General features: G+C 41.5%; 2 protein-coding genes across 3 annotated transcripts in view; both read right to left on the reverse strand.

Moving 5' to 3' along the window:
- MSRB3 (methionine sulfoxide reductase B3) overlaps positions 1-17955 on the reverse strand; it is an 81963-nt gene extending 64008 nt beyond the window's left edge. The window contains exon 1 of one of the 2 annotated variants that reach the window (XM_058022726.1): positions 17755-17955. In XM_058022726.1, the coding sequence (XP_057878709.1) occupies positions 17755-17955 (201 nt within the window). Of the gene's footprint in view, positions 1-1526; positions 1597-17754 lie in introns of those variants that run through there. The other variant, XM_058022727.1, reaches the window with a different exon arrangement.
- A 2822-nt stretch (positions 17956-20777) lies between these two features.
- Positions 20778-23396, reverse strand: part of LEMD3 (LEM domain containing 3) — a 39462-nt gene continuing 36843 nt past the window's right edge. Inside the window, exons 11-13 of the mRNA XM_058022782.1 lie at positions 21472-21577; positions 21307-21385; positions 20778-21065 (exon numbers count right to left, since the gene is read on the reverse strand). Of these exons, the coding sequence (XP_057878765.1) occupies positions 20902-21065; positions 21307-21385; positions 21472-21577 (349 nt within the window). The 3' untranslated portion in view covers positions 20778-20901. The remainder of the gene's footprint in view (positions 21066-21306; positions 21386-21471; positions 21578-23396) is intronic.

A 23396-nucleotide genomic window follows, 5' to 3' on the forward strand; every position in this document is an offset into this window, starting at 1 on the left:
TGCCAGGGGCCAGGTGGCCTGGGGACAGCAATGCTAACACAGCTGTCACATGCCTGAGCCACAGTGAGTACTGCAGCACTGCACTTCCACCACACAGACTCACCAACCCCATGTCTTTATTGCAGTACTGCAGTATGCCACTCTCCTGTAAGGACAGATGCTACATGAAGAGGTCAGAGCAGAACTCACAATTCAGGGAAGGGGGTGATGCTTTCATACATCACTGTTTGGGTTTATTTTGGTGGATTTCCCTTTTTTTATAAACACACGCTGCTGTCCTGCAACACCCAGGACACTGCTGGCTCCTCCACAGTTCTCCCTGGGTGTCATCAGACCCCTCGGAGCTCCTTCACTGCACTTAACTCTTTAACAGAGTACAACATGGATCTTCCATCTGTTTGGCTCTCATAAGATGGACACCATGCTCAGCAATAACTTGCAAATCTTGTAAGTACAGATAGTACAAATACAGCAGTAACTATGGCATTAGCTGGGTTTCAGAAGCAGTTTTCTAGGATATGCATTTTAATTCCAGGGAAGCCTTCCTCTCAGGAGCCTAATGTTGGCAAATATTAAGGAACTACCAGCTTTCAAGAGCTTCTATACTGTCCATTGTGGACATTCAGAAAACATAAGTTTCACCCTGAAATTATTAGCTATAAAGTAGCGTAGGTGGTCTGTCAAATTTGTCCTTCGGAAATTAAGAACTTTGTATGTACTCAGGTTATGTTTTTTCAACCTCTGTCTGCAACTAGAAAAATTTCTTTGGGTGAAGGACAACTTGAGAGGTTAAATTCTGATATTACCACATCTTGTTTTTAAGAGCAGTAGGGGAAACATCAAGGGTCTCTGGAGCTCATAACACTACTGGTTTAAATTTTTCCATATTCAGTGTTATTCCTGACAACTCAGATCCAGAATTCCTAAAATTACATGAGAATCCCAGCTCTCACAAGAAAAAACATGAAGTTTTAGCTCTTTACAAGTAAATTAAAAAAACATCCACAAATTCTTAAGGGAAGGATCAGGGTTTTTTTTCTTGCCCCAATAATAAGACCTTAGTAGTGTGAGGTTTCTACCTTTTTCCAATTTCCCTTCCCCCAGCCCCAAGCCTAATTTGGAGGGCAGGAAACAATTAAGAGATAGGCACACACTAGTCAGCCAGGCTCCCAGGCTCTTGTCAGGAATTCCTATGTCACTGGAAAAGGCATAGAGCAAAAAAATTGCCACACTGAAGAAAGCCAAACAACTAGAAGTTAGAAAGAAGTAAAGGCCTGGGAGTCTACAGTACTCAAGTGTTAAATTAACAGTTTAATTGTTATCAGTATTTGTTTTGTAAATTTTTTTTCAGTCCAGCAATAACTTTGAACAGTTGCTTTGCAAAGGGTTTACTTATTTATTTTGACATAAAGCAAACTATAACCAAATGTTTCCCTGACAAAACTTAGTGGATTATTTTGTATATATGTTTATTTCAGTTTTAACACTTGGATATTTATTTTTTTTCTAATTTGGCTTTTGCTCACCTAAAGCTGCTGCCAGTCAGAGTCAGCAGACAGGACAGATCAACCCTCAGGAACTGCAGAAACAAAAGGTGCAGCATGAAGAGAGAACCACATGAGCAAGTGTTTGAGTGGATCATGTCTTTCTGTGTCTAAACAATTATTTACTCCCTAGTCATTTTTCCTTTACACATTCTGTGCTAACGCCAAAGACCTTGGCCTTTCCTGCTCTCTGCACTGCACTTGGTGGCTTTAAAGGACTTTCCTGTTTGCAGGTTTGACATGGTGTATGCTATGGTGCAGACAAAGGCAATGTTGAATAGTTTGTAAGAGATGTTTAATAAACCACTGTGAAGCTGCCAGCTCTTGCAGGAGACTGGAGTACAGGAAAATTTTTCAGCAGGGGCCTGATGACTGCTGGTTATTTATCAGTGAAAGAAGGAGGGAAGAGTTCCAGTTCCCACTCCAATCCAAGATGTCTAATCCTGAAACTAGCACCCTTTGCAGTGCACAAGGTATTTTCACACTTACATACCTGGGCTTCCAACATCCTGAGAGAACCATGAGGAGGCAGCCTTCAGCCCTCAAAAAACCACACATCCTGTGAATATGCATTTGTGCTTTATAATTATATTTTCAGACAACTGCATGTTTCAATGCACCGTACTGTATTTGAAGCATTTGGCAAAAAGTAGTAATTGACAAAAGCCTGGAAAGTGATAATTTAGATAAGATATTATGAAGAAATTATTCACTATGAGAGTAGTGAGACACTGCAGGAGGTTGCCCAGAGAAGTGGTAAATGCCCCATCCCTGTAAGCCAAGGCCAGGATAAATAGAGCTCTGAACAGTCTGGTCTAGTGGAAGGTATCCCTGCCCACAACAGGGGTTTTGGAATCAGATTATCTTTAAGGCCCCTTCCAACCAAACCATTCTGTGATTCTATGAAATTTACTTTTAAAAAGAGATTTTAGGCTCTGGATTTTCATGTGCTTGTATATCTATTGATAATACAAACTAGGTGTCTTCAAAGGTTTGTGATTTGTTATTTGCTATTAAAATACCTTGCAAAAGCTCACTGTCTGATGAGAATAAAATATTTTAATCATTAACAGCTAGGATAATGATAAAGGCAATTATAAATTTAAGCTTCTCAAAGACTTACTGAAGAGGAATAAAGCATTCTAAATGAAATTAATTGCATTAACTTTACAGGTCTACAGAAGGACTGTACCATATAGCTTGCATGCTTGTCGGCATATATTCCCCCTACACAATGTTAGCTTCTCAATTACAGCCACAGAAATCTGAAGTATTAGACCTGAATTCCCACTTCACTTTTAAGACTCTCAGTTAAAGCATGTTCCCCTTAGCTGCTTGTGCTGGAATGTATAAACCAAATGGCAATCCTGTCTACTTTTAGGAAGTTTACATTGTGCCCTGATAAAAGAGGTAATTACTGTCACACCTTGTAATATTTGAATGGAATGTCAGGAAATGTCAAGGTTAAAACCTGAAGTTAGTACTGTCATTAGAAAGGAGCCTAAACAGTGAAGTTCAAAACCGTTTTGTTTTCTTGAATTTTACATATTCTCTTATACTGGATTTTGTTCTTAAACCCTTCCCAGAGCAACTGAAACTCCAACCTAAAAACCTTCCTGCAAAACACACATAAGACATTTTCAAATACCAGTTTGCCCCACATATGCTTTAGGATACTGTCAGATCCAGGTGCTTAATGGGCCTTACTTATAGGAATGATAATTTGCAAAGCAACCAGACAAGTCCCTAACTGTGGAGCCTATTCAGTGTTTCATGCCATGAACTGCAGCAGAGCCAGCAGGGCTGGAGGTGGCAGACGCCTGCCTGGGCACAATAAGCGTGGCACACACCAGGGCTGCTCAAGCTCGAGGGGTGCACAGGGCCCTCCCCAGTCCCACAGTTTCCTCAGCTTCCTCACGGTGCCCACCGGCCAGTCCTCCTTCTCCTGTGAAATGGGGTTATCCAGTTCAGTCTATGGACATTCCTGAGGTATCCTTGGCATATTCTAGCTGGGATGCTTCAGCAGCTTTTGTTCAGTGGGAGTAGGGAAGGAAGAAGAAAAGTCTAAAGGTTGAGATCAGACATAAAACAGAGGGAAGCAGAAAAGAAGAATAAGCAGAAATGCTCATCTGCTCACACTGAGTCCCACTCTGTGATACACAATTGACAGGCATTGCTGTATGGACTGATGCCCTCCATCCTTTATCCTTCGGTTGCATAAAGGTTCCTACTGAGGTGAATCAGAGATATTTTTAGGAGTTCAGCCTTTAGTCTGAGCTTGATTACCCAGACTTCAGTCCTCCATTTAAGAGAGATGAGATTCCCACAACAGATTTTGGGCTATCATACAGCTTAAAATTATTATCTTTCCAATAAAATAATAATGAAAAATCTTGGAAAGTAAACCAGATTCTGAAATCTCTGCACACAATTCAGCATAATCTCACTGGTTCCAACTGCTGACAAAAAGATATACAATGTGAGGAGGCACCATATCTTTCCATTTGTATTAGAGTGGTTCTCCAGAATAGAAAAATTATTTATACTTATAAAAGAAAAACACTACATCTGAGCAGGAAACAAAGATGTATATTTAATTTTCCCCTAATTACCAAATTGAGCTAACATTCTCTCTAATAACAGTCGCCTAAAATGGGAAGCTTACTGTCTCTCACAGGAATAATCCTTTCTGTATGCTGAACTGGCCACTGCACAGCCACTGCAGTTCCCCCTCTCCCCCTAGCAAAAAAACAGCTCTGCAACAACGAGGCTGGGGTGACTAAAGCTCCAGGATGTGTCCATGGACCAAATTTAAAGAGCCTGAGAAGTGAGAAGATAATCAAAACAAATGAGTTTTTGAAGGCTGTACCCTCCAAAAAAGCAACAAGAGGAAAGACATATTAATGCCTCCCTGTTCAGCAACTGGCTCCCTGGACAAGAAAAATGTGGGCTTGATTTCTCCTTATTTTACAACTAATATTTACACACAGCAGAACACTGATACTGATCTCATCCAAACAACCAAGGGATGTGGTCTGTGGGGATGTGGAGGACATCCATGCTACACTGAGTACAAGTGCAGGAGGGAGGCAATTGTTTCTGCTTTAAGTAATACAGAAGAAGGTCCTTGCGAGGGACTCTCACTTGGTCCTTAGGGAGGGTAGTAAAATGGAAGGAGATTTCATTAATGTAGAGACAAGACAGCACAGGCCTTGTGAACAACAGACGAAATGGAAAAAGTGAAACTGCAAAGAGACACAAAAAAGCAGCAACCCCAAGGAAGGGAAGAAACAAGACAAACAAGGAGTCCCCAAGCCTGGGATGAAAGAATTCTTGGCTAAGGGCAGAAACCAGTGAGTCTCTCAGTCTTGCAAGTGCTTATACATCTGTCATTTGCAGATTGTTTCCCAATAGTTATAACTGGCAATACTTCCCAAAGGAAAGTAAATATAGGTCAACTGGGACTCCCCTCCACTCCTGCTCCTCCCAGATCTGATGCACTGAAATAGGGCTGAGCTGCACTTCCATTTTCCCTGACTTGGTAGCCTGCCAACATACAGCACATTCCTTTTATGGCAGTGAGTTTATAACTACAACAGTCGTAAACTATTCTTAAATGGGTCTTTTCTGAGAATCATGATCCTTCCAACATCTTGAAAAATTTCTCATTTTTTCTATTCCAGGCAGTCCTCTCCAGCACAGTGGTAAAGATTTAATTGCTTCTGGTCTTCAGATGATGAGATACAAGTGTTCTGGAAATAACCTTTTAATTGAACAATTCCTACTGGCAAGTCCAAAAGCATTTTGTGTTGCGCACCTATAAAGGATTAATTCTCAATACCAAAAGAAAAAAAAATTAAAAATTTCTGGGTACTGCTGTGAATAGAACTATGCAAGGGGTACCCTAGCACTTGAAGACATGAAATCCATTTCTGTTATCAGGATGGTTTGATTAGGTATGTCTCCCTCTCCACCATTATTTGCATTGTCAGGCTTACTAATACAGCAGAGATAACAAACTTTCTATTCTATTTTTAATTTGGGACAAATCCCATGCATCATGTTACATACAGCTTCCTTTTATAGCAATGAACAGAAGCCCTTCAACAGAAATTTCTATTCTACTTTTCTGAAACACCTTTGTACTAGCTTTTACTTTTCAATTGAAAAAGAAAGACTAATTTTGAAGACTAACAAATACAACATTTGGAATCAGCGTTCTTTTAAATTGGGTTACACATTACTCTGTAACTGAGCAGACTTTTTCCTTGCCTTACAAAGATTATTTGCCAGGGTAACAATACACAATAGATCCATGACAAGAGCAGTTTCTCTTAGGTAGAATATCTCATAAATGAAGCAAAGAGAAAGCCTCCAGCTAGCTGGTATGACTTAAGCGGATTTCAGACCAACACAAGAGAACAGTACCCTCTTTTGAAAAAAGCAGGGTCTCCCTCGTCCTGCAGCCAGATGTGCGCAAACCAGCCCTGCAGGGGTTTGTCCGTCTGCTGAGTGTGCTCCCAACCTGCATGGCACACGCACACATGCGCACACACACGCACACATACACACACACACACGCATACACGCGCACGCACGCACACGCACGCACGCACACATGCGCACACGCACGCACACACACACACACACTCATGCACACACATGCACACACACACGCACGCACACACACACACACGCATACACGCGCACGCACGCACACACACACACGCGCACACACACGCACACACACACACGCACACACACGCACACGCACACACACACGCACGCACACGCACACACACGCACACGCACGCACACGCACACACACGCACACGCACACACACGCGCACGGGCTGCAGGAGGTGGAAGGGGAGCTGCCACTCCTGCTGCGCAGAGAAGCCGAATTCTCAAACATCACCCACCACGTACATTGGTGACTGTCTTTAATGAGGCACTGTAAGGAAATGTACAAATGACACTTACTAGTGCACTGAAGGAGACAAAGTCCCTGAACACAACAGCGCCAGAAGAGTTGTGATTCCAGACATAGTTTTGCCCTCCAGTTTAATGATTTCTCAGAGTAAAATCTGTACCAGGGAATAAACTCCAAAAACTCCCTGCCACAGCAGGAAACTAAGGCATTCTTAATGGATGCCATGGAGTTATTACAGTGAATATAGGAAATTACCAACAATCAGCAGGTCTATTGCCAGCAGATTTTTAAGATATTTAAAATTCTTTTAATTGAAAAAGTAGTTAGTGCTAATATCTGTCTACATGTGCATATATGCACATAATGTGCCTACAGATGCCATGCACCTTGCTACAAAAATAAAGTTTCTTGCAAAAGAGACATTTGTCTTATTTGTGTAGTTTCATTCATTCTGCATTCTTCAGCACAGGCCATTTGAAAGTTGAATCATCTCGCTGTATTTGTATTATTTCCTACTTGAGAAATTACAATTTTTATATCAGACTCTGAACTAGACCTGAGTATCTTGTATTTTGTAAAAATGTTTTTAGGTAAAGGATTTGTAAAATTTAGTTATGATCTCTCTGTCAGACAGCATAACTTCATCTCAGAGCAATTCAGGTGCTGGTTTCTTTTTTTACCATCCCAGCTGCTAGAAAAGCACTTGGAGTTAAAGACACCATAGCTGCCAATCTCTCCCCAGCAGTCTCCCTTACATGGAAATGTTCCACGTGGCTTTCTGTACACACCAATACCGCTCCTCACCACCGAGCGGTGCCAGCTCCCTTTGATACAAAACACGCTGCACAGCCCCGTGAGTTGTCCTTCAAACACACGCACAGGTCTACGCATATGTCAACAGAACAAAAGCATCCTTTAAAAATGTACCTTTGATCATTCAGACTGTGTCACGATGGTATGCAGAGCAGCCTTATGAATATACAAGAAAAACTCAGCCTTTTATCCAAAAATATTTTTTAAAATTATAGCATAAAGTCTGACATTGCAAAAATAAAAACAAAAACAAAAAAATCAAACACAAAATAATGCCTTGCACACTGCAATAGGAACATTTATCATCCAAAATCCAAAGAATCTATATGAAGCTGAAAAAACCCTCAAACATCCAATACATAACAAAATAAAATACCATCAGTAAAACAGAAACTCCTAAGTCTTCTCTTGTCAAGGTTGTACTTTTATTTTTATGAAGAGCAGCAAGAAGACACCACAGCAAGTAAGGAAAGAGTATAACTTAAGCTTTGAGTGAATACTGAGTGTCAGTGACTGAAAAGTGAAAGAGCAAGGAAAACTATTTCTGTCCTAACAGCAATAAATTTGATTCAAATATAAAGATCACTTGATTTTAAACCACTACCCAAATTTTCTGCAATTTAATAAGCAGAATTATATGCACACCTACCTATATTTAGTTAATTTCAGGGATTTATTCAAGACTCTCCTTCTTACAAGAGAAAATGTTGTAGAGCCATAGAATCACAGAATAGGTTGGGTTGGAAGGGACTTTAAGATCACCTGGTTCCAACTCCTCTGCCATGGACAGAGGCACCTTCCACTAGACCAGGTTGCTCAAAAACCATCCAGTCTGTCCTCAAACACTTCCAGGGATGGGGCATCCACAGCTTCTCCAGGCAACCTGTTCCAGTCTCTCACCACCTTCACAGCCAAGAATTTCTCGCTAATATCCAATCTAAACCTATTCCCAGTTAAAAGCCATTCCCCCTTGTTCTGTCACTCCAGGCCCCTGTAACAAGTTCCTCTCCAGGTCTCTCATAGCTCCACCAGGTACTGGAAGGGGCTCTAAGGTCTCTCCAGGGCCTTTTCTTCTCAAAGCTGAACAAACCCAGCTCTCTCAGCCTGTCTTCATAGAACAGGTGCTCCAGCCTCTGAATAGCTTCCAAAGACAAACTTTTTAAATGAAAAATGTTACATGCAATCTGTGAGCTGAATTGTGATTTTCATTCCAGTGCAGTTTTAAAATCCACAAACATAGCATTTTATTTTTTAATTAGCCAAATGTATTTACACTGTCTGTGCAGCACAAGGATCTGCATCTTTAAGCTTCCTAAAGCTATTTTTCAAATCTTGAACAAAAGAAGTATTAATTCTAGCAAAACTTGCTTAAATTATTTCCCTTCTCTTCAATCCTCTTCCAAGTGTCTAAAACACTAAGGTGTCTCTTCCACCTCTTTTAATTGATTGAAAATATTTATTAAACTTTACATTTTTGTCAATCCACATTTCCCGGCCCTAAATGCATTCAAAAGGCTAAATACTCATCCTATACTCCTCCAGCTGGACTTGCAATAACCATGCAAAACCTTTTCTGCAGAGCAAAAAAGCACTTACCTTCGGGGAAAAAAACCCATAAATATTTTCTCCTGCTCTGTTAAAGCAGACTTACAGCAGTGCCAGGCCTGGCAGCAGCCACACAGGCATGTGTGGAGCACCCCAGGCAGTGCTGGTGCAGCTGGGGTGCACAGGGCAACAATGCAGGCACCAGCTCCGTTCTCCTCTTCCCAACCTTCGGCTACTTTCAAGGCTTTGTAATTTAGCTTTCCTCTGGATCAATATCCTAAGATAAATGTTGACATTTTCTTTGCATAATCTGTCCCTAAAAGTGACATCTGTTCCACTTGCTTCAGCAGAGGCAGCAGCAGGCAACTGCAGGCAGCCCCTCCCAGCACAGCCAGCTGTCAGGAACTTCATTAAGCTTTGCCCCAAAATGCAGTTTGCTTCTGTCCTACTTGGACTCGTGCTCCAAAAAAAAGAAAATCCTGCACTTATACCATCAGAGCCCCTCTTTCTTATCTTGGTCCTGATATTTCACATCTCTTAGAAATCCTCAGCAACTCGGACATGCCCCCAGACCTCAGGGGCATGAAACCTCAGCAACTCAGCTCCGACCCCAGCACAGGGCCCTTTTCCTGTAGCTCACTTCAGCATGTCTCAGTGAGAGCCTTCAGCATCCCCGAGCAGGATAAAACAATGAAGGACATGCCAGCTCTATGTCCACCTGGAGTATTTTTGAAATTATAATTACAGATTAGAATTCTGATACATTTGCTCAGTATGTCATTTTTAGAGCCTTGGTGTGTATGTATAGAAAAATTCACATTCTCATAGAGTTATCTATATGTTTGAATTCTGTGTAGTTCTTTGGCAAAGCAAATAACAAAATTAATAAACTATAACCTATAATCAATTAAGCCCATCTGCTAATTTCACACTTTGTAACAATACAATACAAAGAAAAAAACAAACAAAAACTTTGTAACAAACAAAGAAAATAAAACCAACACATGAGATTATCAGGTTGGAAATAGGACTGTTTAAGAAACAGCAGAGGCAATTGCCTGAAGTAGTTGCAGTGACTACTTTGAAACTTCAAATCTGTTGTGCAGACCTTGCTCTGCACAAAAATTGTCACTGGATTTGCCAAAGCTCCTTTCCTTTCCTTTCCTTTCCTTTCCTTTCCTTTCCTTTCCTTTCCTTTCCTTTCCTTTCCTTTCCTTTCCTTTCCTTTCCTTTCCTTTCCTTTCCTTTCCTTTCCTTTCCTTTCCTTTCCTTTCCTTTCCTTTCCTTTCCTTTCCTTTCCTTTCCTTTCCTTTCCTTTCCTTTCCTTTCCTTTCCTTTCCTTTTTCCTATCGCCTGTCCCCTGTCCTGTCCCCTGTCCTGACCTTTTTTAAGAGAAATCTTTATCAAAGTCTATCAAGCTTTCCATCTCATGCTTAGGAACTGCACCTTAGGTACTTTAGCTGCATAAATATGAGACCATCAGAAATTAGGCAGACTAATGTTGATCACTATATTCCAGGATGATGGGGAGATCCTGTGTGCCTGAAACCTTTCCCTAAGGTTGCTCTTCCTCTTCAGACTGATTAAGAAATTTATCCTAAGCATTTGGGAAACAAGGAGGGGAAACTGTCCAGGAAAGAGCATGTACCTTGGAGGTTTTTGCCTTTACAAAATCTCAAGAGGAAGAGGGTATTATCCATTTTTAAAAAGGAAGAAAAGACTGACTAGTGAATTACATGGCCATAAATCTATCTTCAACACACAGAAAGCTTTTGAAGCAAAATACTAAACAATCCATAAACAGGCAATGAAAATTAGAAAGCAGTAAGCCACCATGATGGGCTTGCCAAAACCTAACCCCATAACTAACATACTTTCCTTCTTTCCTTGTACTCTGCAGGCAGAAGGAAAGCAGCAAATCAAACAGACCTCAAATGTAAAATAGATCTGCTTTTAGACAAAGCAAACTGGAAAAGCACTTTTCTTTTGGATCAAGGTCCTCTATCACAGGTGCAGAGCTGCTTGAATAAACACACTCGTTCAGCGCTTCTCCTACAGACCAGGGCCAAAAACCCAGCAAGTAGTCCTACTGAAACTGCAGAGACACCAACCTGCAAAGAGTGTGAAACACTGCTCTGAGCTGAGCAGAATTCAAGATGGCTTTAATAGATTGGAGAAATGGTCAAAAACCAGCAAGATAAAATTCAATACAGCCAAGTACAAAGAATCATATTTAGACTTTAAAAGAAATCTTCAAATGCACAAAATAATCAAAAGAATGCCAGACTAGCAGCAGTACAGCAAAAAAGCATGTCAAGGTAACAGTGACAATAAATTGAGCCAACAGTGTGAAACTATTAAAAAAAAAAGGAAGGCAGATAACGATCTGGAGTTTATTAAAAAAGAGAAACATAATCCATAACAGGAGGGACTGGGGAGGAAGTCTGGTCTGCTCAGTAGCAGTGAGGTATCACTTGGAATATGCTTCTGGTTTGGGGTGTAGGGCAGAAACAGCTGAGGAAAGCCCAGAGGAGAAGTAAAAACAAAAAGAGTGGTTCAGAAAGCCAAATCCCTGCAAAAACTTTTAAGCGCTTGGCTTGTTTAGTCTACAACAGTGATTGTGGAAATGGGATAATGCTCTGAAAATCTTTCTCTCATCTTAAATAGCATTACATCACTCAGCTATTATACTGTCTTTATTACTGCCACAGTTATTACTTGACTGTCATTAGAGCAAAATGTACTGGTCTGTAATTCATATGTAACTGAGCAACAAAAAGAGCTTGTTTTTCCCCAGACAGCTACTGTATTTCACATTTTAAGACTTCATGAGAAGAGCCTAGAGTCTTACAAAATATCTATTGTAATCCTTCCCAGCATGGTTCAACAACTGCTAGAATAAATTGGTACAAACCAGCACCTCTCTCGAGTTCAGAGGCAAGTAGCAAAGCTGCCTTGTGTTTTTGCATGAGGGATGCCAGGTAGCAGCTTAGATACCAGGAGCATATGGTGGGTCCCAGTGAGCCACTAATTTGCTACAAGATCTTGTCCCTTTTGTGAGCTTGCCTTTAAGGAAAAGCAGGAGTACACAGAACAAGCATGCACACAGGCAATTTGGTTTCTCTCATGAAAAGAGATGTTAAGAGATGTGCTGTTCGTACAGTGTATTTTTCCACCATGTACATACAACATCCGATGAAGCACTGGTTTTAATTCTGAAAAAAAAAAATAAAAAATGAAGATACAGTCTAAAAATACATAGCAGTTAAATATTAAGACTTTGACCGACAGGGCTGATTTTCCTTTTCTGTAGCCATTCAAAAGCAGAGGTGATAAGGCTATAGAAAACTCAAATAATTTTATTTGCAGAGTTTCTGAATTTGCATCTCAGGGCTGTAACTTCACAGTTGACTGATTCACCTCTACTTTTCCACCTGTCCCCGAGCTTGCAGCCAAAGCATCTGCTCCTGTCTTACTCCCAGCTCTCTCTCACACGTGTGCTATGGCTACTGACAATGCTGTTGGTGTGCAGGAGGGGAAGCCCAACCAATCTGACCTGCAAGCCTTGGTTTCAGCATTGTACAGACTGGATCAGTGCACTACTGAATCACCCATTAGGACAAATTCAATTCGAACTAGAGTAAAAGCTCTGACTGTTCACCATCAGGACACACTAGGGTGGATCTGCACTGGTTTTATGTTGAATATCAAGCTTCCTCCCAGCAGCAGGATGGTGACAATCTGACCCAGGTGGCAAAGCCTGCTTGTATATTCAACCATTTTTCTTAGCCAACTGAGTAACTTTATATCAAACCAATTGTCCCAGATTGCAAGGCAAGATGTATTCTTTTTGCTATCTGTATGGCAGTTGTCTTCTGTTAAGTGGACAGTTTTCCTTATCTCTTCCACAACTACCCCTCCCTCTGGAGAGACATCTGCTGATAACAGGCTACTGAATGTCACTGCATTACTGATAAGGACTATAGCACTCCATTGTGAGATGCTCCGCCCAGAGGGAGGAGCCAAGCACTCCTACCTGGATACAATCTTGAGGTTCTGGAACACCAGCACAGCTTCTCCCCTGGATTTCCCAGAGGAACAGCTGCCTCTTCCACGGGATCTTCAGAGGAAGACTACACCCTTCCTACAGGATCCCTGCTCCAACAGAACCACACCTGACACTCCAGAAGGACTGCAGTCCTCATTGCAACTGGACTGCTACCAACACCCTGACCAAGAGGGTGTCAGGTTGTATTCTGACTCTGTCAGTTTTGTTTTGGTTTACTGCATTGTTTATTTTATCTTTTTATTTTCTTCCCTAATAAAGAACTGTTATTTCTGCTCCCATATTTTTGCCTGAGTGCCCTTTAATTTAAAATTTATAGCAATTCGGAGGGAGGGGGTTTACATTTTCCATTTCAGGGGAGGCTCCTGCCTTCCTTAGCAGACTCCTGTCTTTCCAAACCAAGACACCAATGCTTTCTCTTGAACCAGCTGCAGGAAAGCCAAGGCCAGACTCACTGTGCTGCATGAACTGAAAGAGTTCCATACACATCCATGTGGCTCCCACCCACCAACCCACCTTGAAGGTCCTAGAAGTTGTTAAAATCACCTCCACTCTCTGTGCAGGCATCTGAAACAGCCTCGCCTGCAGATTTCCCTGAGAACTACACACAGGGGAATGGAGAGGAACAAGAACAGGGCAATCCCTCAGCCAGAAGGAACACTCAGTGGGCTGTTTCCTTTTGGCAACAACTGGCATGGATCACTTCCCCAGGAAGCTGCTAAGGTTCCATGTGTTGAATTTTTTTTTCCATTTTCATTGTGTGGTGAGAGTGAAAGTGGTGGCATTTGGCAGCTACATTCCATCAGCACTATTGTTGTTCCCTGGTGGTAGGGATTTGTTTTCCATCAGGTGAAATGCAAAGGCGTTGTCCCCTTTTGGAAGAACACAGAGCTAAAGAGACCCGTGGGGAAATCCTTCCAAATGCCATGCACAACATTACTCTTTAAATTTCTTGGATGAGGTAACACTTCCCAACAAAACAATGTGTTAGCACGCCATGTACATTTTGCTAAGCTGCTGCCCACAGTTCAAAGAAATCATCAATCCTGATGTTCAGATGCTACTGAAAGGAAAAAGCAAACTGGGGACCTCTGCAGAAGTCCTGTCCTTAGACTTTGTCTAAGCTGAATCACATTTAAATCCAAAACTTTCTGGAAATAAAGAAGTATTTATGCTAATAATTATTTTACAAAACAATGCTAAACTATAATTTAAGTCTGTGAGGACAGCAAAACTGTGTTAGCACCTTATAAGTGTAAGTATTGTTCTTGCCTGTTTTGGGCTAGTATCGTTCAATTCCTCAGATCCTAAAGTCCTTATTGCAAAAAGCCTCTTTATTCCCAGATCCAGTTGCCAGATTGTGTGGTTTTCAGATAATGCTGAATTGAGGTTGCTAAATGAGAACCAGAAGGCTGGAGCTAAGCAGATAAATTATAATTTCCAATTACCTCACCATAAATAGGGTTCTCAAAGAATTCTTCTACCTTATTTTCACACAAAAAATACAGATCAGTGTCTTCACAAACTAAAGACACAAAAATCCCTTTTGAAATACACAATGATATTCTTCAACTTCTGGTAGAAATTAATGATGCAATATGTGTTTCCTTCCTTTTCTTAAGTGGTTAGTTGAAAATTACTTTAAAAACACTGCAAGTTGGTTATACATTCACAAAATACCACAGAGAAGGACTTAAATCTCTGGGTTTGTGCTTTTTTTTTTTAAGCTAGTACATATTAATAGCTCACTGAGAACAAATTATCCTTCTGAGGGAAATGAAGCCTCTGAAAAGATAACAATAAATCCTACCAAAGCAAGGTGAGTAAGAGAAGGGAAAGTTAGCCTGTAGCCACTTCTTACTCTATGAGACACACACAAAAAAAAAAAAAAGCCCCAAAAGCTCTCAGGTTTTTTGTTGTTCTGTTTAAAAGACTTCTGTTTTTACGTGGAAAAAGTAACCTTGAAATAACTCCATGTATGGACATGAATACTCCTGAGCAAGAAACACCCTATTTCTGTCTAATCTTGTAGTTTGTTCCAAAATAAGCATACCAACTTCAGAGTTACTCAGGGTAAGAAAAATCCACACCTGACTTTATTCAACAGTAATTCCTAATTATAATGTCATAAACACACCAGGAATTTGAGGGTCCATGTAGGGATCTTTTGGCTAAGAAATCCATAAACTAGAACTAGACTCAGCTATAATTAGGCCAATGTTTATTCCACTTTCCTATCAGTTAAAGCCTCCATAGCTTAAGTTCATATATAGCCTGGGTGCTACCTAAACTGCAGCTTTTAATGGAAAAGAAAAATAATAGAAAGGGGAAAATAAGGTCATTTTCCCTACCTATGACTAATACAATGCTGCGTGTAGTTTAAGAGTTGCTCTGTAATGAGGACACACTCACTTGCATTATGCGGCTCAACAAAGCTATCTCCAAATTGGATGGCTTTACTGCATTGCTGGCTTGCAGCAATGCCAGTCAGATGCAGACAGGCAGACTTCTTAACCTTCTGTCTGAGAAGATTAAATCTTTAACAGTGTGTTTTCTTCTCTTCCCCTACTGACTCTTATTACCCCATCCTTTAAAATAAGTAACAAAAGAACCGTTAACAATTCACCTAATAGATAAATTCTATTTTCTAGCATTTCTAATGTAATAAATAGGCTGGATCTCCAATGGTACAGAAACAAGTATCAGCTTACAAAGCTGACAAAACATGAGTAGGTAAACAAGATCCTCCATACCTTCATAAATAACAGGGCAAAGGACCAAATACCTCCCTCACGTGCAAGCTGGCCCTTACCAAACAGCTGTAAGGAATTCTTATGGCATGTACAAACAAAAAATAAGGAATTCTTACAGTACGTACTGACATTAGCATCTGAATTAACTAACCCTTGTAAGAGTAACTGCTACCACTTGGAAAAATGAGCAAGGTCAATCAGTCAAAAGACTTTATTTTTGTCTAGGATCAACTACTTTATATGGCTTTGCTACCAAATATAGAAACATTACCCCATCTACAAAGGCACTATTTTTAAAGATTGTGCTTTTGGAAGAAAATTAGAATTGTTTTTTCCTCCTAAAAGATCATTCCAAATGTGTATTATTAAGATCCGAGGTACATCAGATCGGAAAAGGACTGACCAACCACATCCTGGACTGAACTATATATTGTTTAACTCCATTAATTTTGCCAGTTTTAACAAAGCAATGCCGAACTTTATTTCTTAGAAAAATCTTTTTTAATCTCAGAATTCTAGGATTATTTAGTAACTCTGGTTAAGCTGCTAACCATAGTTAATTCCCTACATAAATTTTAAAACACAGTTGAAAAATACTGTTCTAAAATAAGCCATGTCTAAAATGAGGCAGGAGATTCTTTTAGAAACTATGAGCAAACGTCTGATTAAGATGACAAGCCACATGGAAACTACTCCCAGAATCAGACTCAAAGGGCACTGTTACCAACCAAATTTGGCAGACAAGGAATCATGACGAACTGCAAAGGCACGCAGCAACGTAACAAAAAGTTCGGAATCATCAGCAAATAAGACAGAAAGCACTTATGTCTACTCAGCAAGGGCAAGAACATAAGCGGGACGAATTCTAAGCATTAAATTCTGGATTCAAATGAGTGGCACTGTGATATAGTGGGACTGGAGACGGCTGTTCCATTTACAGGTGACTGGCCATAAGCAAGCCGTACCAGTAAGGCAAAGTATCTGGCTATTGCAGATTTTTCATTCTGATTTCTATCTGTCCAGAGAACTCATCTTCAGAACAGTTTTAATAGCAACAACAGAGAAAGAGCTAAAAGCATGACATATATAATGTAGGGCTCTGTACTTTCCTAAATGCTGTGTTCAGGGTTGGAACACCTTCAGAGACGGCCTTACAGCATTTATCACTAGCTAACAGTGGACATTCGGCCTTATCTGTAGATAACTACTGTTAGATTTGGCATTTTTAATACACAGCTATGCTTGTTTAAGATCACTGTGCCTTCAGACAGTCTGAGCTAAGAGGGTGATGACTGAAAATTCAGCTCAAGCAGGAAAGAGAGCATTTATAGCTAATTTGTCAAATACTACAGGAAGCTTAATTAAGTCTCATTTCTGTTTCCAGGAATATTCCGACGCAAGTACAGCTACATCAACTTGGGCAAGGGACCGTAAGAAATAAATTATACTTTATCCTTTGCATCGATTGTATCTTTCAGAAGAATAACACCAAACAAACCTAGTCAGCGAACACACTGAGCTTCCTCAGAATAACACAACCAAATTCTGAGCTCATTTGTGAAGTTTAAGCTCCTTTTTGACCTAGCGCTGCACAATTTACCGAGCTGAGGATCGCGGCTGAACTGAACTCGTTACGCACTTGGTCAAGCGCTGCTTCCCCGCGCCAGCTATTCTGCTGTGCGCCCCGTTCGAGTCAGGAGCTCCAGCTACCGCGCAGGACACCCGGAGCCCTGCGCCGCGCCAGGGTCCAGGCGCTGCGGCGGCCACGGGAACGGCACGGCCGGGCTGCGGCCGGGATGCGGGGGCGACGAGCCCTGTCAGAGGTTCGCTCCGTGACACGGGGGACCGACCCTCGACCCCAGCCCCCCTCTCCGCCGCCGGCAGGGGCCGCAGGGTCCCCCTCAGCACCGACCCGCTCCCCTCCGCTCCCGCCGCAGCCCCGGCAGGTGCGGCCCGGCCCGGCCCGGCCCCCCCGCGCCGCCGGGGCCGCTCCTCCCCTCGCCCCCGCCGCAGCCCCCGGCCCGCCCTCCCCGCGGCACGGCAGCGGGGGCCGGTGTGGAGGCGGGGGGGCCGGGCGCAGCTCCTACCTGCGGTTCCTACCTGCGGCTCCTGCGGCGGCCGCCAGCGCCAGGCAGAGCGCGGGGAGCAGCGGCGGCGGCGCAGCGCGCATGGGAGCGGCCCGAGGGAGCGAGCGAGCGGCCCCGGCCCCCCCGCCCCGCGGGAGCGCAGTGACGGGCCCGCCGCCCGGGGAGCATGACGGGAAATTCCTGGGCACCGGCGGCCAACGCCAAATATGAACATGGAGCCGGGAGACTCCCGCCGCACGCCCGGCACCACCCGGCAGCGCGGGGAGGCGGCCGGGACCCTGCCCCGTCCCGCCGCCGCGGAACGGCCGAAGCGCCCTGTCCGAAGGGTTAAAGGGTGCGCTTCGGGCAGGCCGAGGAAGCGGCTTCGCGCCCCTTTAAAGAGACCTTCCTGCGGTTCCAAGGGAGCCCCGGCCGGAGCGCTCGGGCCGAGCGGAGCCGGCGCTGCCGTGACCCTCAGCTGCCTGCGCGGCGCCGGCCGGCAGCGGGGACAGCGCTGCCAGCGCCGCAGCGGCTCCGGCCCACGGCTCCCAGCCCGAGCCAGCTCCTCACGTTAGCACCGGCCCCGAAACTACCACAGCGCTCAATGCCCACCCTGCCGAGCTTCCAAAAAGGAGGGAACTGAACGACATCGAACTTCCTCCTCCTGCTCCCCTTCCTCACGCGACGCGTATATGTAAATAATGGACTGACAGACCCTGGTTTGTTCCTCCTACCCCCAAAACTTCAACCTGTCACTAAAACAATTCTCAAACAAAGCAAGATAATGGCAGGAAAAAAAGCCAACCTCTTCTGTTACTCTACCAAAATCCCGTTCATGACTCTTGTACCTCAAAGTACAAGAAAGCGGCTGAAAGCACAAGGTTAAGGCTTTTCAGCCCTGTCCTTTAACAGGGCAGACAACACGGCATGACTTAGGAAGCAAGGTAATGTCTCTGCACTCCCTGTGAACAAAATCAGGACAAAAGTCCAGCTGACAGTTAAGTGAAACTCGGCTGTGTCAGCTCATGGCAGCACCCATTCACATCCTAACAAATACTAAAACTTAATTACATGGCTGTTACAAATCAATCTCCCCCTCCACCCCAGATAAGAAAAGCATTTGAGTCAGAGACACCCGAATATCTAGAAGGTGAGACACATATAAAAACCCCTAATAAACCTTTAATTCGAGTCTGGTTTGGTTTTTTGTTTGTTTTTACAGGATAGGGTGACAAGTTACAACAAACATCTGATTTTTCTCAAATGTTCAGATATTATACATATTCCCCTGTCTTGCAGGAAGGGATATCGGTCAACTTAACAGTTTAAGGTAAAATAAGCTGCATAATAGTACATATTACAATTAAAATGTACAGTGTTTACAAGAAATATATCTTAGAAGCAAGATAGATGCATTTGCATCGAGGCGACCTTTTAAAATGCCACAGCTATTTTTACATTCACTCTTGCAACAGGTCACAAGATGGGGTCACTAAGGTCAGGTTAACAAATCACTATGATGCACATCAAATACAACAAAATTAGTTTATATACATATATATAATACATATACATGTATATTATACATATACATATATGTATATAATAAAACTCATCAAAAATCTACCAGACCTGGCACAATCCACTTACCCATCAAAAATATGTACTTGTCCTTGGTAAGTAGAATTCTGCATGGCTGATTATATATTATATATACTCATTCATTAGCATCTGAGACATAAAACCGAGGATTTAAAATTTTTCGGTTAACAAACTCTCCAATAATAAACATGGTGCCCACAAAAGCACAAAGGTAAGGCACAATAGGATTTCCTGTTGCAGAATAGTGTGCATCATGTTTACTTAACTGTAAGAAAAACGTGCATTATTTGTGCAAGTTCATGCTGCAGATCCATCATATCTACAAAGTAAAGTGAGTTTCAGTAAAATTTGTGGGACTGGTGTGCTTCCAGTCTCACCTCCTACAGGATGTTCAGCTGGATAACTAGGTAAAATGGTTGTAGGAGTGGGGATTAGTAAAGCCAATAATCTTAGATTTGCAACTAAGCTTCTCAGCAACAATTTTGTACTTCTAGGTAAACATTAGTAAATTTACAAGCTTGGAATCACAAGATTTACTGTCAGCTGCACTAGTTTGCATGAGCCAAAATTGTTGCAAGGAAGGATTTTTTAAATTTTAACATATAAATGGAGAATTAAAACATGTTATAATATATTGGGAATGTCATTTAATCCAATGGTATTTTGTCACAGCCCTGACACTTGTAATAATAAATACAGCTTTTCACAAAATATTTTTCCAGTATCTGCCAATTGCTTCTTTATTGCTCACAAATTTGAATTCATTACAATTGGTATCAGACCTTTCACACAAAATCAGTAAGGTATTTTATATAAAACCTATAAAAGATATTTAACCTGTATCCAACACTTTTAAGTATTTGGCCTCTTGTCATGGTACAGCCAAAACCATATAAAACAATAGGTTTTGAATAAAATAGGAAGCTTATTTGCTGCTTTGACGCAGACATCCTCACAGAACACAACCCTTTTTGCCACCACCAGCATTTACATTTATATACAAAACCCAGTACATCCGCAATCAGTTCATCTTCCCTCACATTGATATGCAACCACTAATGCCAAATTCACTTTCCCCATACCCCAGCTGCAGAAAAAGATTTTTATATAGCAACAAAAAACTAATATTGACTGAATTTTCTTTTAACTTATTCACCATCAGGAACTGTAGGTTGCTTGTTACAAAATACCCACAAGATTATTTCACAGGAAACTATGGAAATACAGGAAGTCTTCTTTTCTCCATGCTTTTGTATTAGCAAAAACACTTCTTGGTGCAAAAATACGTCACCACATCTGCAAATGTATAATGAAATTGGTATTCCTCATGCAAAACTTAAATGCATTGGTTTACTATAGCCCCAGAAAACTTCGTGAAACAACTTGTTTTTCCTTTTTTGTCAGCTCAGTATTACTGCCTCATTGCTAAGTCCCTTTGGAAACAAGACTTCTGGAACGTTCGAACTTTTATTTAATTCTTTAAAGTATTACATACAAAAAGCACTAAAAAAGGAAGACGGTGGCCGAACAGGAACATTCCTGTTGCAAGTAACAGTCCTAGCAGTTGTAGAAAGTTTTCTCAGGAACTTCCCTGAGAGTTAGTTGTGCCTGTCCGAAGACGCAGATGTGACATAGAGTTCATGTGTTTGTTTGATGGCTTCAGTGGAGTGTTACAAGTAAGAGCCTGGGGAAAACGATGATGATACCGATCTAGTCGCAGGTATTTTACTGTTACCAGCTTTCCTACGAGGCAAAGAAACAGGAAAAGAGAAACCTTCTAGTTCAGTATTATTCCATTTTGCTTCAGGATGTAAAACACAAATATTTCATTACATCAAAATTAGTTTACTAATTATTAGTTTAATTTTTTAACTGCTCAATACTTTAGATACCAAATACTTCACCATTTAAAAGAACTCAAACTGCCCCCATCTTCCGCACCCATGGGTAATTTCATGTTTTATTATAAACTCTCATTCCTTACCATCAAACCAAGAGCCATGTAATGCCTTGAAAGCCTTTCCAGCATACTCCGGGGAGAGACACTTGACATACACACAGCCCTAAGTAAGAGAAAGAGGGATTTGGGTTTTTTGCCAGTCCAGCTGAAAAGGATGAAGTATGACGATGTTACTGGAAAGACACTCACCTCACGTGAATTTTTGTCTACGGCAATATGAACAATTCCATCATTATCACTGCACTTCTCCAAGATTGCTTCTTGAATTGCTAGATGCCAGTGATCACCTATTTCCCTAGGCAAACAATGAAAAATTTAAGGGACTATGTAATTCTTTAAACAGTCACAACATTCTCCTACTTCCCTACTGAGTCTGGTTTCGCTGTAACTTTACATAATTTTCTGGTAAATGCCTCTGGGACAGGTTAAATACTTTTCCTACTGAATACACCATAAATTGGCTCCCATAGTCCACTTTAGAAAATTCAACCCTACAAATCAAGAGAAGTAACTTCTTTGGGGGGTGGGGTGTTGTCCTAAAATGGGCCTATCCAACTGGTGCTTAGACTGATAGTTAAAAAAACATGTTTCTGCCTTGCACAGTAAATGTCTAGAACACACAACAAAGTCTGATGCTGTGATGCGAGGGTTCATAATGTACAAGTGAACAAGTTGGACAAGTTGTTCCCTTGATATGATTCCTCCCTGACTTTTGGCAGTAGAGAGGTGATTATGTGCTGTGCTAATATTAATAAAAAAAGTTAACCACTATATTCCCAGATGATTCTCAAGCCAAGAAAATGACCTTTTTCATGGGGCTGCTTCTAACAGCTACTGGTGTAATCACTGAAAGGAACTCAGTAATTATTGTCAGTATACAGTCACTGTAAGAGCAGCTAAAACTAGTTTTGTTAAACATAACTTGTACCCACAGCAAACGTCAAAACAATACTTGACAATCTAATCAGAGACTGGTACATTCTGTGTTTTGGGTGGTTTTAGATGGATGAAAGCATTCATCCCTTTCAGGTCTGGAACAAGAACATAAGCCTCCTTCCTCTAATGACACAAGCAGATTAATAATACAGTTTGTCTTGCACTGAGGGCTCTGGATTTTTATTTGTGTTTTCTTTAAGATAACTACAAGGGTATGATAAGAACTATTTCCTTAAACAACATTCCTCTGAAAGACAGCTCACAGAAGAAGAATGCACTAGGAAGTACAATATGGAATTGGATCCCACTGTGAATGCAATCCAGCAGTCCAGTAATGGAGCCAGGTCAGCTTCCAAAAGAAAAGGTCTACAAAAATTCAATGTATTAGAAGTTGTAATGTTCCAAATAGCTGACTGGACATGGGCACTAAAGACAAGTGTCAAAACACAACTCCTAGTCTAAAAATGTTGGGGCTTTTAAATGCACCTATTGGGCATGGACTGGGTCAGTACTGAAAAGCAATGAAACTTACAGCAAAGATAAAGGCTAAAAAGGGAGACTGTTATGACAAAAATAACACCTCAGTAATTAGTTCCATTAACAGCAGACATTTTGAACTGCTAACATTCTGAAACAGGAAAATAGCCAATACCACATACCAATAAATATTACAGTGAAGCTTCAGGAATGGACTTATTTCAGTACCACTCAGACTAACCAATACAGCTCACAAAGTCTCCTTTGAAGCATCTACAATAAGGATGTTGATATCACTTAAAATTCTCTACAAATCTCATGTTTTAATCCTCCTACAGGAGGATCAATTTGCTTCAAGAACAACCTCTGAAATTTCAGTCTTGCTCACCCTACTCCAACCTGAAAATTATTATAGAAGCTACAGAAGCTGGTGTCTTTGACCAGACATTAAATCTTAAAGACACTGAGAAAAGGTTTTTGGAGTATTTCTCTATGTGAGAGGTAACACTGTCTTCAGCTAAATTAACTAACAGCTTTTCAGTTAATAAGGCAAGGAATTAAACTAATTAAGTGTGGCTAGAAAAAAAGGCTGAATAAATACATCCAAACTTGGCAATCACTTGTGTCCATACGCTGATGTCCTCCCCTACTTCCTGTCCTAATCAATAGGTTGTATTATTGAGGTAGCATCTCACATGTAC

Source organism: Melospiza georgiana, chromosome 4 (genome assembly GCF_028018845.1).
Source record: "Melospiza georgiana isolate bMelGeo1 chromosome 4, bMelGeo1.pri, whole genome shotgun sequence".
Taxonomy (NCBI): Eukaryota; Metazoa; Chordata; class Aves; order Passeriformes; family Passerellidae; genus Melospiza; species Melospiza georgiana.